At 38.2% G+C, this 15,173-nt stretch overlaps 2 protein-coding genes and 1 non-coding gene across 3 annotated transcripts; 1 reads left to right on the top strand and 2 right to left on the bottom strand.

The window, feature by feature from the left end:
* Positions 1 to 1,169: 1,169 nt before the first annotated feature.
* ninj1 (ninjurin 1) lies at positions 1,170 to 10,965 on the top strand. The gene is made up of 3 exons (XM_026166389.2): positions 1,170 to 1,997; positions 5,875 to 6,112; positions 8,230 to 10,965. Exons 1-3 carry the CDS (start codon positions 1,941 to 1,943, stop codon positions 8,370 to 8,372), a joined length of 438 nt encoding a protein of 145 aa, XP_026022174.1. The 5' UTR covers positions 1,170 to 1,940; the 3' UTR covers positions 8,373 to 10,965.
* An 8-nt stretch (positions 10,966 to 10,973) lies between these two features.
* card19 (caspase recruitment domain family, member 19) lies at positions 10,974 to 15,099 on the bottom strand. Its single transcript, XM_026167819.2, has 6 exons — positions 14,998 to 15,099; positions 14,476 to 14,615; positions 13,410 to 13,566; positions 13,217 to 13,279; positions 12,894 to 12,959; positions 10,974 to 12,758 (listed from the first exon to the last, which is right to left on the bottom strand). Exons 1-6 carry the CDS (start codon positions 15,002 to 15,004, stop codon positions 12,649 to 12,651), a joined length of 543 nt encoding a protein of 180 aa, XP_026023604.1. The 5' UTR covers positions 15,005 to 15,099; the 3' UTR covers positions 10,974 to 12,648.
* On the bottom strand, positions 11,651 to 11,778 carry LOC113023123 (U6atac minor spliceosomal RNA). The gene has a single exon (XR_003272516.1). It is a non-coding gene; the product is annotated as a U6atac minor spliceosomal RNA (small nuclear RNA).
* Positions 15,100 to 15,173: the final 74 nt, after the last annotated feature.

The following is a 15,173-nucleotide window of genomic DNA, read 5'->3' on the forward strand; positions in this document are numbered from 1 at the left end:
AAAGGTAGCATATATTAATACATATTTAACATATTTTCATATTATCTCTGTGACAAATATTATTTTCATTATATTAATAAACTACGAAGATCTGATAACAGTCTACATCACATATCTTTAAAGTATTTCACCCAATTTCTGTATCATCTAAATTGAATTGATAAAGACAGGAAAGGTACGGTGTAATGCACTTTTAGAATAAATACTATAAATACTAATACTGTCAAACTTTAAGCTGATGCTTGTGCTTCTCATCTCCTGACAGCTCTAGGTCTGACTCCTTGTCCACGATTGTGAGGAAAATCGTTTCTGCCTCAGGCTGCCCTCTGCTTCCTATAATTTGAACACAAAATGCGAGGTCCCTACAAAGGACACTGATTAAAAGTAAAGAGGTAAAAAATAAATAAATAAATAACTAAAAAGGTAAAATTGACATACATCTCTTAAATCCTAAAGCTAGGAGTCTCAAACTGAAGAAAACAATTTGATTTTAAGCAACAGAATCAAAATATTTGCAATATTATCACTTACCCTCCCTTTTGGCCATAAAATGTGGAAACTGCCATTCCCCTCATTTAGAGCCCAACAATCTAGCACACAGTATAGTATCAAGGTTTCTTTCTTTCTTTCTTTCTTTCTTTCTTTCTTTCTTTCTTTCTTTCTTTCTTTCTTTCTTTCTTTCTTTCTTTCTTTCTAAGACTATACTGTGAAAGTATTTTTACATTCTCCACACCTGTCAACAGGAAAGTTGAGTTTAACATTTTCTTTTTTTATATAGTGTCGACTTTGTGAGACAAAGATCACCAGGGTAACGCAGGGAGCAATGGGAATCAGTTGGTGGGTGGTTACAGGCGCTCTAAAGGCCCATAAAAACAATTATTAAACAGTCCTGTCATCCTCACTGTGCCTTATGTAGCACTCACACATCACCTAAAGTATGTTCGACATTTCAGCTGAAAGATCTGACTTGCTTTTTCGTACTTAATTTGATACTTGACTTGTAGTAGAAAGCAATCTTGTAAAACGTAATCATCATCCACTGGTGACAAATATATGATGCTATGACATCATGTAGTGGGTGGTTTAGGAACTGTTTATTCCTGGAGTTTTACATACATACATATATATATATATATATTTCTTTTTCTTTTTTTTTACTTTGGTCGACTACAGGTAAAGTTATATCTAAGACAGTGTAGAACATTCAAAAACCAAAAAATAAAAATAGTTCACATGTCAAATGCTAATTTTTTAAATAAATTCTTTGTCTCTTTTCCTTATATAATCATATGAATTCAACTTGTTGTGCTCCACATATACGACTGGTCTCCCACAGGTTCTGTGCCCCACAGACTGACAGCCCAGGTATACAATGCTCTCCAACACCTCAAACTATTGTACCAGATTACGTTATTTATCCTTACATTTTATTGGCAGTTTGCACATCATTTACACTTTTTTACTTTTGTTTTGGTTCAAAAGAGAGTGAGCTCCTCTCAGTGGACAGCCTTGGATATAAATACAATGTGAGTGCAAAAAAGAGTCAGTTCATTTATTCCAATTCTGGTTTTTGTTTTAAGGGCAATACAGTGTTACCACACTAGATGGCAGTAAAGTCATTCTTCAACCGTCTGTCAGCGAATAAGTGTGACAATTATCCAAATAAAATTCCATTTATGTGTATTTGTTACTATAAGTGTGTCGTACTAACCCCATATATATAGTATAGTGATACCCAGCCCTCCTCGCAGTTCTGCTATCAGTCCCCCGCTTTTCTGAGGACAGCCGCCCTCATGTTTTAGGGGCGGTAGTCTGAAGCTATTCGTCCTTCTTCCTCACATATTCATTGTACAAGCCTGTAAGGACCGACTACAGCCGCGGCTTCCCAGAGACCCACGGCGGAGCTACATGAACATCCTCTTCGACAAACATTGACAATAATGGCTACTGAAAACTTCGAACTGACCGGCGATGCGGACAAAAACGGCGAGGCAGAGGTAAGGACTGCCAACAAATTCTTGTTTAGCAATATTAAGCCCCCACTAACATCCTGCTCAGGCTCAGCCAAGCGCACATTCCCACAGAAATAATTCCCAGTTTGTGGCAGTGTGGGATATTCCCGGTTTACACGGGTTTTTTTCCCCCCCATTTCTCTCATCTGTTCACTCCTCCTCATAATGTCGCTTGATGTAGACCAGAGTGACTGAACTTGTGTCATTCAAAGTATTAGACATGTAGTGAGCTAACTGTAGCCAGTTAGCTGGGGTTTGCTTTAATTTGCCTCAAATTCCAAGGCTAATTTGAACATTTTCTGACATTTTCCACTTGGTTTTGTGGTGTGAGAGAGAGCTCATCTGCTGTTGTCCAAAGGCTCAGTTTACTTCAGATGATACATGAGGACGGAGTTTAAGCATTGTTCTGTGGAGGATCAGGTGGATCAGGTGGACCAGCTCACCCAAAATCAGTGATAACATGTAACTAAGTGGTTTGTTCAAATAGTACACCTTTAACATGCCTTTGTGTCCGTAGTCTGAGATCAGTAGGAGCTTTATTTATATGAGATGTTTAGAGTTATCTATGACATTAAAGTAACAATGACATTTTGTGTTTTATCAAAACGTCCAAGGTGTCACTTGCATGAGAATACACTGCATGCTGACCTTAGCAGATGAGTGCAGTGGAAAGCTACAATAAAGTGTTGTGGGGTACACTGCTTATTCTGTGATAGTAGTCCACAGGAAAGACTCTGAAGTATGCAATGGGTAATCCAAACCCAAGGCAGAGAAACCCAGTCATTAATGATTGACAGGCTCATTTGAGTTGTATCAAAATTATTAGGTTACTTGATTAAGTGAATCTTATAATCAGTTTGTTACTACCACTATTAAATAGCTATTAGTTATGAATTTGATTAGTCATAATTTGAGTCGCATTAGTTGCATTCCCGATATGTCAGTAATAATTAAAAGTAATAATGATCAAGTCAGTGTGAGAGACATACACCAAGTTCTCACCTCAGAGCTCCTGTGCTCCTTAGACTGCGTAGTACATTCAGCTTGATTTAATATTAACCACAGACATTATATAAAACAGGAATGGCAGCCAAAGGTCACTCATTCCCATAGTAGTTTGGGTTATGGTGGCCTTTGGTTAGCTACACAATGAAAACCACATCACACATGAGCAACAGTCAAAGACTAAACGCAGTATTACAAGCTGATCATCCAGATTGCCCCATTAATGTTAGTGTTATGATTTCTAATCTTTACTAGTAATAGGCTTTCTTTTGATATGTAAAATAAAATAATACTGCTGATAGATGATGTGATCACATAAATAATGCAGCCCTGAGTCCAAAAAATTGAAACAGAGGAATTTTTTTTGCTCATTCTGTTTACCACTGTGTTGTCATAGCTCTTGTTGCAGCACAGTTGTTGGTAGATGTTGATAGAAAACCAAAAGCCAATTCAGAAGTACCTCAAAAAATTCTATCTGAAGATGGTTAAAGCTGTGGTTGTAAAAACACTTCCTGTCCTATAGAAACAGCTCTCTCTCTCTTGACCTCTGTAAAGACTTCCCTGCTGAGTTTGTGAGGTCAGTCCCTCGAGTTGGGTCAGAATGAGTTAAAAAGGTTGCTCATTGGCTAATGAGTTGTTAATCAGAAGTCATCACTCACCAGCCAGCGAGCATATATTGGATTTTTACATCACTATATATCAGTATTGATCTTAAAAATTGTAAATTGGTGTGGCCTTACTCTCTGACAATGTTTGAATCGAGGAAATCAGTTGTTGCACTAGAAAGCAAAGTATGTTCCCATTGCCCTTTTTACCCAACAGTTTGTTGTTTGACTCTTTTTGTTTTTTTGAGTAATGTGGGGTCAGGACATAATTCCTTTACTATAAACCCACGCTGCTGGAATGTGTTTGAAATTAGCAAGAATGCTGCTAGTGCAGTTTCATCTGAAGATCAGGGCCATTCAACTGTTTGTCAGATAGTACTGCAAGTGTCAAACAGAGACTAAAATATGCAGATGCTTTGATGATATTAATAACAATAATGGATTGCATTTATATAGCGCTTTTCGAGACCCTCAAAGCGCTTTACAATTCCACTATTCATTCACACACTGGTGGAGGTAAGCTACAGTTGTAGCCACAGCTGCCTTGGGGCAGACTGACAGAAGTGAGGCTGCCAAATCACACCATCTGGCCAACACCAGTAGGTGAAGTGTCTTGCCCAAGGACACAACGACCAAGACAGACAGAGCAAGGGATCAAACCGGTAACCTTCTGGTTACAAGATGAGCTTCCCGACCCCCTGAACCACGGTCGGCCGTAACCGTGGTTTCATCCATTAATGATATTTAATGGATGGAATCCCCAAAAGTTCTTTGCAGTTTTATATTTACGATAGGTGTTCTAACCGTTTTGGAAATAGGACTGTAATTAGTTGCCAGCCTACTTGTATCCCTTGAAGGAAGATGATTATCACATGTGGTGAACTATCTAGAAAACTTCAGCTAAAAATAGCAAAGACTAAACAAAGAAAAAGTAGCTCAGAGAGAGAGAGCACCAGTTAGGAGTTTAAGTATATAGTGAGTGAAAGCTGGTGACTCTCAATTCTACCTCATAAGTATCTTTTTCTCCCTCTGTGGCCTGGCAGGCTTTCATGGCTGCAGTCAGAGTCAGACTATAATGTTGCCAACCGGTGCACACGGTTGGTGTTGTTGGGCAATTAAACTTCCACCCAGCTGAAACTTTGAGCAATTTGTATGAGAATCTCATTAGGAGAAACTGGGGTTTCACCAGTGACCATAGTTTCCTGTGACGAAAAGTTTTAATTTTTTTTTTTTTGTTAGTTCCAGTTAACTTGGAATAGAAACTGAAGATAACTACTACTTTTTTTTTCTCTTTTAGTGCTTTCTGTTCAGTATTGAATAAATAATCTTGAGTATCTCGCAGTAATCAAACATGTAACCCTGATAGTGGGATAAGTGTGGTGATTTCACCCTGTATGATGTCAAATGTATGCTCTAACAAATACTTATTCATGAGATGTTAATAAGCGTCTTCACTCACTTTCCCCTGTGTTTGGATAGAGGTCATTTTGGGGTTTTTGTGACCTGGTCACTTGGGAAAAAAAAGAAATAAGAGGATGTGTGTTATTTATGACATTTGGCCCAAATCCAACTCCTTCTCCTTCTACTTGATGAGAGTTGCTGTTCAGTTTAAAAAAATACTTTCACTTCCATTAATATCGTCCACATCGCTTCTCAGGTTCAGCATGTGACATGTTGAAACAACACCCAGACATGGACAATGCACCATATTGCTAAAGACATTCAGTGAGATTTGAGAAGTCATGTGTTGACTAAAGCAGGCGATAAACAAACTCTGGGCTGTTTGTCTTACGTGAAGCTTAGTCAAAAAATATCCTGTTTCTGCTGCATTATTTTTGTCATTTATAGTTCGGAGCCGACGAAAGCTGAATACAAAAGAAAGTCATTCTTAATCATGACATGTTGTTCTAGGGAAACCAAAACTGTAAAGTCAGCCAGTTACATTTTGAAATAAATTCCATTATGATGGCAGCAGCAGAGGACTTCTCCCTCTTCTGTATATTAAAGTAACCTTGTAAATACCCCAGTTTATGCAACAGAACAAGATCGCTGTGCTTTTTAGTTAAATTGTGCAAAACAAGTACTACATTCAAGTGTGTTTATTGTGATTTAATTTAATAATTACTAAACCGGTAACTTACCTGAATGTATTAATGTTTTGAGCTTTATCGAGAGTAGAGCTGTTAAATGTGATTGTGTGTAATATTCACTGTCTTTGTTATACTTATGTTGGGGTTTGTGTTTGTGTTCAGACCCCGCGGTGGGGCCATGAGAGGCGGCTACAGAGATCCCTGAATATGAACCACTATGCCAATAAGAAGAGTGCAGCAGAAAGCATGTTGGATGTAGCTCTGCTCATGGCTAATGCCTCCCAGCTGAAGGCAGTGATGCAGCAAGGACCAAGCTTCACCTTTTACGTGCCCCTCATTATTCTCATTAGCATCTCTCTCACTCTGCAAATCCTAGTCGGAGTTCTGCTCATTTTCATAGGTAAGTCTGGAGGTTGTTGCCAGATTTCCATTTGCTTAACTTTGTTACAGTTTTCTTGGTATTTTTGGCTTGAAACCTTTAAAAAAATCAAAACATGAGCCTATAGAATTTTTTTTAATTCAGTGTAAACCATAATGTTATTATCTTTACTACTTTAATTTATAAAGTGATAAATAGGTATTATTCATAAATGTGTTCATAAATGCAATTTAAAAGTTGTTTTTTTCTAGTCGCTGTCTAGGGATGGGTATTGATAAGATTTTCACGATTCCGATTCCAGTTTCGATTCTGTTTAACGAGTCGATTCTTTATCGATTCTCTTATCGATTGCAAAAATGGCAAATATTCATTGTCAGCTATGTGAAGTCTAAGTTTAAAGCATGTACTATAACGTGAAGGAAGATTGTTAAGCCTTTTAACCAAAATTCTCAGCAAAATTCTCAACTTTAAAAGTAAGTAAAAGAATTTTAAAATTAATACGATATTTGACAGGAAGCCAGCGTAAATTTGCTAAAACTGGAGTGATGTGTTCATTCATTTTAACACCTGTTAAAAGACGGGCAGCAGCATTTTGGACTAACTGCAAGCGATGGAGAGATGAGTGTTGAAGACCCAAATAGAGAGAATTGCAGTAGTCTGTTGCGGACACTTGCTTCTCTAATTTAAAAGAGCTACCTGAAAACACTCCGAGATTCCTTACAGTTTGAGAAAGATGAGAAGCAAGAGGACCAAGGGTAGTTAGCTTAGTCAGTTAGCTTATCAAAAGGGACATGACTTCCAAAAACCATAACTTCAGTCTTATTTTCATTTAGTGTGAGAAAATTCTGAGTTAACCAGTCTTTAACATCATGTAGACAGTTTAGCAAAGCCTGCAGGGGGACAGAGACATCCAGATTCAAGGGAAAGTAAATTTGGATGTCATCAGCATAACAATGAAAGGAGATGTTGTATTTCCTAAAAATAGACCCCATGTATAGGGAGAACAGAATTGGACCCAAAACAGACCCCTGTGGCACACCACAACACAACGCAGAGGAAGAGGAGTATTGCCCAATAGTAACAGAAAAAGAACAACAACGTGTTCAAGTCTTGATAAAAGAATTTTATCATCAACTGTGTCAAAGGTGGCAGTCAAATCTAAAAGGACAAAAACAATAGAACAACCTGAGTCGACTGTTAAAAGATCATTAAAAACTCTTAAAAGCGCACTCTCAGTACAGTAATGTAAAAACAAAGAATTACCCGATTTTTTTCTTTTTACCTGATTTTTGTTTCTAAGAAAAATGAGAGCCACATATGAGGATATTCGTTTAAAGAAGAATTTCGATAGAACAGTAGCAGTATAATGTCCTCGTAAGTGGATATCAGGCCCTTGTAGAGAAAAATTGAGTATTTTGGTCTAAATAACCCAAAATGTGATGTCCCCATATGTGGACGCCAGGTCCTAGGAGGCTAACGCAGAAAAATTCACTGGCTCAAACTGCTGAAAAACAGCTGAGCATTTAGAAAGTGAATCTAGGTCTAACACTGCCTGTGAATGCAGGGACCTTAAAGCAGAGATTTTTTCAGTGAAATGTTTCAAAAAGTTTTCACAGTGCAAAGGAAGCTACACTAGGAACAGTGGCACAGGGGTTAACCACAGAATAAAAATATTAAAAAGAAATCTGGGCTTGTGACTACTGGTAGAAATTACACTGGATAGGAAAGCAGATTTTGCAGCTTTATCAGTTTTCTGATATTTTGTTAAGCGGTCATGCAGGATGCTTTTTCCATTTTCTCTCTGCACGTCGTGTCTGAGAGCACGGGTGGTTTCATTCAGCCAAGGTTGACGTGAAGATTTGGTGCATTTAGATAGCATGTATCACTTGATTATAAACAGACCCATAAACATTGCCTTGTTATGTAGTGTCTCACTGAAGGAAAGAACTAATTATACATCTGAGGGCAGCAGCTGTCGGCTAATTCATATCTTATCTTTCAGTATTGATGTGACAGAAAACGGTATTGCCCCCATGTGAGGAAATGAGGTAGTTCCTAGTGACTGTGCACAAACAGTAATAATGACTAATGTTTCCATTCCTCTATACTCACGATTATGTTTTTCTTCTTCTGTTTAGTTAAGTGGAATCTAAATGATGAAAGAAATCACTACAGATTGGACATCTTGGAGAATGTGACCACAGCTTTCGTCTTTATCATAGTGGTTATCAACGTCTTCATTACGGCCTTCGGTGTCCAGCAGCCCAGCTCGAGCGGTTGATTGTGTTTTAAATAGTTTTCAATCCCTACTGATCAATTTAGTAAAGGCAGGACATCCAGACAGGGAGAGACAAGATATTTATTCACCAAACTGGCTGGCATGCAGGTGTATTTGCTTTTCTGTAATTCAACCTATCAGGTCTCAGGAGAACCAGTGAACTCAGAGAATCAAGTTACATTATATTGTCTCCTGTGTGTGTGTTTCTGAGTAAAAGGAGTTCCTCAGACCATGGCCAGTCATGTAGGGGAGACCGGGGACAGTTGTAACATTTTTGACATTTCTGTCTGTAAATTGGAGCTCGTTGAAGGTAGTGGATTCAAAATGTAATGCAAAGTATTTACATGTCTCTGCTATTAAATAGTGCAGCTATTTTCTCTGCAGCACAATTACCCATTGCATGGTATGGCTTCAAACACGAAGAGTGAAATGTTACAATTAACCCCATAGTCTGGGTTAGTTGTAACATATCCTGGGGTAAAATGTAACACAATGAAATAAGGGTACTAACAAAACATTAACATGTAATCTTTGTTTATTCAACACATGAATGCACTTAGAGCCATTTATGTAGCTATGTGTGTGTGTGACAGAATGCAGAAATCTAGCTTTTGAACATATTCCAACCCCCCAAAAAAGACAAATTATGGAAATTTCTGCAACTGAATATTTCATTCATTTTGGTTGGTCTTCCTTGAGTTTGGCCTCATTGGCTCAGTGGGCATTATAACCTACAACTCTTGCACCAATTTTGAACATAACAATGAAGCTGAAAAAATGTAGTTGTTCACCAGCATCGCAATTCCATTACTTTTTATCATACCTTGGTGTGGTTTGCAAAGTGCTTCAGAAAGATGAGGAAATCTGTTTCTTGCACCCATCCTGACTTATTTCCACTATCAATACTTCCTACTGGTCCATCTCTGACACAGTGGTCTGCATAATGTATGTGTTGGAACACAAACAGTGGAGGAATTGTGTTGCCAATGGCATTAACCGCATATACTAAAGCGACCAGTGAACCTCTCTCTGCTGATGTCGTTGCCCCAACTTGTTTAATATAAGTTAAAGTAATAGTGTGGTAAGTTGCAACATCTGCATTATTGTTACAACTAACCCAGACTGTTGCTGTTACAACTGACCCAGACTCCTATAGCCATGAACTAGCTAACATTACAGCCAATGGCTAAAACATTAGCACTAAAGACCTACACAGAATATATCCCCATAGACATACAAATAACATAATTTAAGTTTGATGAGTTTAACTGCAAAGCAGATAATGCTATTACAAATTGAAATAAAATAGAAAAACTTACTTTTTGGCATACAAATTACTTTTTTTCATGTTAAATTGTCTGTGTTTGACGAAATGTGCTGATTTTTCCACATGTGATAGCAGAACTGAATTGGGCATGCACAGGATGTGTCACATCATTTGAAACTTAGCCCTGATTGGAGAAATTGGAAGTGTTACAACTGACCCACATTACAACTATCCCCAGTCTCCCCTACATGTGTTGATCAGTTCTTATTTCATGTGGCTATTAACTAGTCTGTTACCTCAGATCTTATAATGCTCAGGTTACTGATGCAAATAAGTAATTGTCTGTATGCAGAAAACAAACATCAGGAGCAATAGTCACAATCACTGTGAAGGTTTCCCAAACAACAGCTAAAGAAGACCACCTGCTTTTATTTTGAAGTTCTTAAACAGGTTAGTATGCCAGTTACTACCACAGAATCCAAAGAAAATTAACAATGGTGAGTGCATCATGATTCATTCTGTCTTGCTGCTGTAAGAGGTGTTATATGTGTAACAGCTTTACCATTCTAATAATGTTTACAGTGGGCCTTAACTGCTTTATTTTTTAAAGAGCTATGCAAAATCTGTCTAAAGAAAATTTCAACCTCCTAGCATACACCAGCTCATTGTTGACCCACCTATGGTTAAGAGTTTTTGGTTTGGTTAATGTCCACCACGTTTCTTGGTCGTGGCTCAAAAGTTGGGAGGTCGCCTTGCAATCGGAAGGTTGCTGGTTCGAGCCCCGGCTTGGACAGTCTCAGTCGTTGTGTCCTTGGGCACGACACTTCACCCGTTGCCTACTGGTGGTGGTCAGAGGGCCCGGTGGCGCCAGTGTCCGGCAGCCTCGCCTCTGTCAGTGCGCCCCAGTGGTGGCTGTGGCTACAATGTAGCTTGCCATCGTGTAAAGCGCTTTGGGGTCCTTAAGGACTAGTAAAGCGCTATACAAATACAGGCCATTTACCATTTTTATAGAATTTTCACCTGAATGGGAAACCCCAAATGAACCAAAAAGAAATGTATTACACCTCATCAACGGTGGTTGAAATAAAACCAAACCCTAACTCATGATGGATTACCAGTGACCTGGTGGATGTTAACAGGTTAAACTTTTTTCCTTGCTTTACGAATTAGTTTGTTTTTCTGTTTGTTTATTGTGAATTATATGGTTACTTTTAGACTTTTTTAAATGCATTTTTAAGGATCACTGTCTTTATCCTTTAATAATCTCCTGTTACACACTGCCTATTTTTAAACAATTTGTTATACAAAATAAAACTACATAACCATCAAGTTGAGTGTTTTTTTGTTGTTACTGGTTTATTGTGCGAAGACAAGTCAGTTTTACAAAATAGCATCCCCACATGTAAGGCACAGGACACACAAATCATGACAAACTGGCTTTATGTTAACTAATTTTCACCACAAGTCAAATTTTTATGTTTAGAGGTTGTTGATTACAAGGCACAAACACAAAAATAATTTAAACTACAATTTGCCACAATATTAGCATCTGACATCCTGAGAATTAACCTTCAAACCATGAAGAAGGTTTAAGCACCATTACTAGTATATCTTGTGTGCGTTTTTACAGAAAATACTATGAAGTTGTATTTGTTTCAACATTTGGTGCAAGTTAATTTATTGCTAGACAGTATTTAAAATAGGCAGGAGAGGCACAGTATGAACAACAAGACAAAAATATCCATACTATATGATACAATATGGATTTATAACTGTAGCAAACTAAATGTAACTACTTCAGTGAGAAGTTTGACCCCGGGTTTTCAGTGCATTCAGTGGTAAGCCAAACGAGGACATTAACAAACATTAACGTCCTGCTCGAAACAGCGGAAGCAAAGAGTATGATAGATTTCCGTTCTTCAGCTGCTCGGTGGAAAAACAGGGCGCGGTAAGTGACACAGAGTCAGCTAAACAGTAACGGGGAAGGTCAAGGAACGGTTAAAAACAATTTAAAAAAAAAACATGGTTAGAGATGCCACGAAGTAGGTGGCAATGCCTTAACCGTATGTGTGTTGCAGGCCACTAGGGCCAATTCCATCCTTGTCAAGGGGAGTGCTAACCTTCTCTCCTTTCATACAACACAACCTCCCTAAAGCAGGACGTCGTCATATATACCCGCGAGGACACAGCTTGGTTTCACTCACGGTGTCACTTCCAAACTTTAGTCTAATTGAAAAGGTCGAATATTTGTGGTTTTCTTCAAACGAGTGGTTCACTATTTATGTCTTCTCTGTTTTCAGTTACATTCGATATTTATGTTTTCAATTGGTTGCAACTCTACCCACACTGCACTGCGGTAGGAAGCCGTCCCCGCATTGGTAGATGCAGTCACGTGATTGTAACATTCGCTATAAAGACATTTAAAGCATTACTTTTATGGATTTGGCTTGCCCCATGTGGCACTGGATTGTTCACACGTTTAATATCCTTTTTGTATTGTGAGAGGCGGAATTTGGGGAAGTTCTTATGAAACAGACGTAAATTTAGTGATGTAGCTCCTCTTTTAACCACAAGATGGCAGCCAGGGGCTGTTCTTGACCTAACTGAAGAGCTTAAAACTAGTTCTTAAAAAAAAAAAAAAAATTGTTCTTAACAAATCATAGATTAAAGTCAAGAACCACCCCATTATTTAGTTTTCAAATTTCTCAGTTTGAAAAAAGTAATAAAGTTGGATGTTAGGGAAAAAAAGTTTTAAAACTAGTTTTGTGGAAGCATTCCACAGCACAAATCCTCCATTCATTTCCCTACACCAGTTTTAACCTCAACTGTATTAATCCCTCAAAACCATTTAAATGGGATACTTTCAATTGCGAAGTACCAAATGCAAACAAGCAAAATAAGCGTATATATCATTTGCACTGTGTACATGATTACCTTAAAACCCTTGAAAATATATAGTGTGTTGTGCTTTGGTAAAAGCAGCAAGAGCAGAACAACTGAAGAAGACTCCCTTTACTTTATGAGGCTTTCCTCAGTGTACCATATAAGAACTTCTTGAGCTTTTCTTTTCAGTCCAAGAGCAGCCATCCCAAGTGCCCGGCTTCCTCCAGTCACTTTAGCTTCTACACAATAAGAAAGAAATAAAAATTACCTCTGGAAAAGTGAAAATTGTTTTCACACTATTAAAATGAGCATTTATATAATCCTGACAATATAAAATGAAGTCATGTGAAAAATTTGGGAGAAAAAAAGTTTACCACTGTAGTAATAGAAGAAAGCCATTCCCACTACAAAAGTGAAACAGCCCATAAAGAAGAGGGGACCTGCAAAACAGGAAGCACATAAAAAATTAGGCATCATGTCAGTGCTAAATAATTAGATACAAGTTTTGCCTTGAATAGTTTTGTCACAGTTTTGAAAGTTATTTTTTAAACATGTGTAAAGCCCTCATAGCTTAAAAGCAGCATCACTGTTTATGTTTTATAGTTTTGTTTCTTAGTTATATACATAAATAAATTACACTGTATATTACATGGCACACATGCTGGCACTAATTCTTTACTCTCCCTCCAAATCTTACCTCTGTCATTCAAAGCATGTCTCTGTTTGATGACCTGTGGAAGTTTGAGCGGATCCAAGGAATCTGGAAGCAGGATGGAATAAAATGTAAAATATGCCTACATATATAACCACAATTACTCCCCATAACCTCCAAAAAAACTGATATGTATGAAAGTGGTATGATATGAGTATAAGCCATTTCAGAGACGAACCTCTGAGGTGAAGCCTTGTAGGCAAACTGTAGTAGACCTCCTCAACATGCAAGTGAAGCGCCCTGTAAAATTCCCTGCATGCTTCCTCTCCTTTCCCTTGTAGGTGTGTCAAGAGCTCACCCAGTCGAACACTTGTGGGTACATCCAAGTTTCGGAACTGGACAACAGTTAACAACAGATATTATTTGTTAATCTTACACTGAAATCATTCACTATGGTGTTTTAACCTCAAGATTTTCAGAACCGTGAATGCTTTCCAGGTGTCTGTATAGGAATATTTTCACTTGAAGCGATGGGACATAAATAAATACATTTATTACTGGAATTTAAACTAGTTTATGTAAGCGTGCCTGCTGAAATACAATGTTAAAGGCACCTGACGATGCTTGAGCATTTTAATTTTATGCAGCTTCACGCTTTTCTTTCTTTACTCCTGCTATCCTGTTGACTATGGTTCCATTTTCAGAATGAGGTTCTGAAAATCTGCAATCACTACAATTATAACAACTCTCCAAACCCACTTTTTCTTCTTCTTTTTAAACCACAGACCTGACAACTTTCCTATTATTGAACATGAACAAAAAACATCCGTTATTGTGATGTATTTCCAATCAGCGCACACTTTAATGATCTTTGAACACAGCAGCTTTAACCAGACATTAACACCTCCACGTATATATCACAGTAAGGAAAGATGAAACTGTGATACAGGTATGCAGATGTTTCAATAGTGGTTTTGGTCTGGGTTTCTAGATTGCTACACCCCTAGCAACCACTGCATAAACCATAGCAGCTACCATAAACAGCTATAGCGAAACCAAATGCTGCATGCAAGTGATCAAACTAGTAATAACAGCATAGTTTATACAGCTTGTGAGCTCATGGCCATTCTGTTGCTGTTTGACTGGTTTTATTATGCACTTGCAACTACACTAATAAACACCGCAGTGTATTTCTAGAGCAGTACAACTTCGATTTTTTTAACATTGTTTTACTTGAATGTTATTCCGTTGCACCACTGTCAGTATGCGACAGAGACAGTAAAAGGCTGCTGAGGAGGACTCACTTTGGTTGCCTCCTTGTCAGTGAGGATCTGCGGGTAGATTCTGTTGAGCTGCAGGATGAGTTTATCCACGACTTCTGTGTCCAGTCTCGGGTCATGTTTGAGGAAGGTGCTGTCCTCTGTGAGCTGCTCACAAAAACTGTCTGTCGGTGTAAACGGAGGCGTTAAACCCATTCGTTATATGGGCAGTTGTTTGTCAACAGGCTAGCATTTTTCTTTGGAAGGGTACGTAAGTAAGCAGTGGTTTACTCATAGAAAAGAAACGTTAAAGCCAGTTATTTTTTCTCTCTCGAAACTTTAGCAAGAGTGGAGTATGAGGCGTGGCGAAGTTAAGAAACTTCAAAGTCCCGAACATGACTTGGAATGAGACGTTACATTATCTTTGGCAAAGCGCAAACTTCAGCTTGCCACTGCTGTCGTAATATTGGTCACTCCAAGCTAATCGGGTCATATTATAGCAAAACTGAGGGCTAGATAATGTAGAATAAGCGTTATTTGTTATTTTAGGTAAAGAAATACACAAACCTCCCATTGCAGAGTCCCCCTGTGCCCTCTGTTGGACACGCCCGCTGACGTCATGCCGCCGGCAGGGATGGGCTTACGTCAACGTCTCCCATTAAGGAAAAAGAACCTTTTTCAGCGCAAAGACTTTATACAATGCAGCTTTTGCTGTAACTAATTAGAACTGTAACAACTTTATT

Source organism: Astatotilapia calliptera, chromosome 5, assembly GCF_964374335.1.
Source record: "Astatotilapia calliptera chromosome 5, fAstCal68.1, whole genome shotgun sequence".
In the NCBI taxonomy this organism is placed as follows: domain Eukaryota; kingdom Metazoa; phylum Chordata; class Actinopteri; order Cichliformes; family Cichlidae; genus Astatotilapia; species Astatotilapia calliptera.

Excerpts from the sequence above, each read along its gene's own strand:
- ninj1 (XM_026166389.2), top strand. The coding sequence starts at position 1,941 with ATGGCTACTGAAAACTTCGAACTGACCGGCGATGCGGACAAAAACGGC. Across the intron at positions 1,998-5,874 it reads ACAAAAACGGCGAGGCAGAG|ACCCCGCGGTGGGGCCATGA; the intron begins GTAAGGACTGCC and ends GTTTGTGTTCAG. Across the intron at positions 6,113-8,229 it reads AGTTCTGCTCATTTTCATAG|TTAAGTGGAATCTAAATGAT; the intron begins GTAAGTCTGGAG and ends TCTTCTGTTTAG.
- card19 (XM_026167819.2), bottom strand. Across the intron at positions 13,280-13,409 it reads TACAAGGCTTCACCTCAGAG|ATTCCTTGGATCCGCTCAAA; the intron begins GTTCGTCTCTGA and ends TCCTGCTTCCAG. Across the intron at positions 12,759-12,893 it reads TTTCTTCTATTACTACAGTG|AAGCTAAAGTGACTGGAGGA; the intron begins GTAAACTTTTTT and ends CTTATTGTGTAG.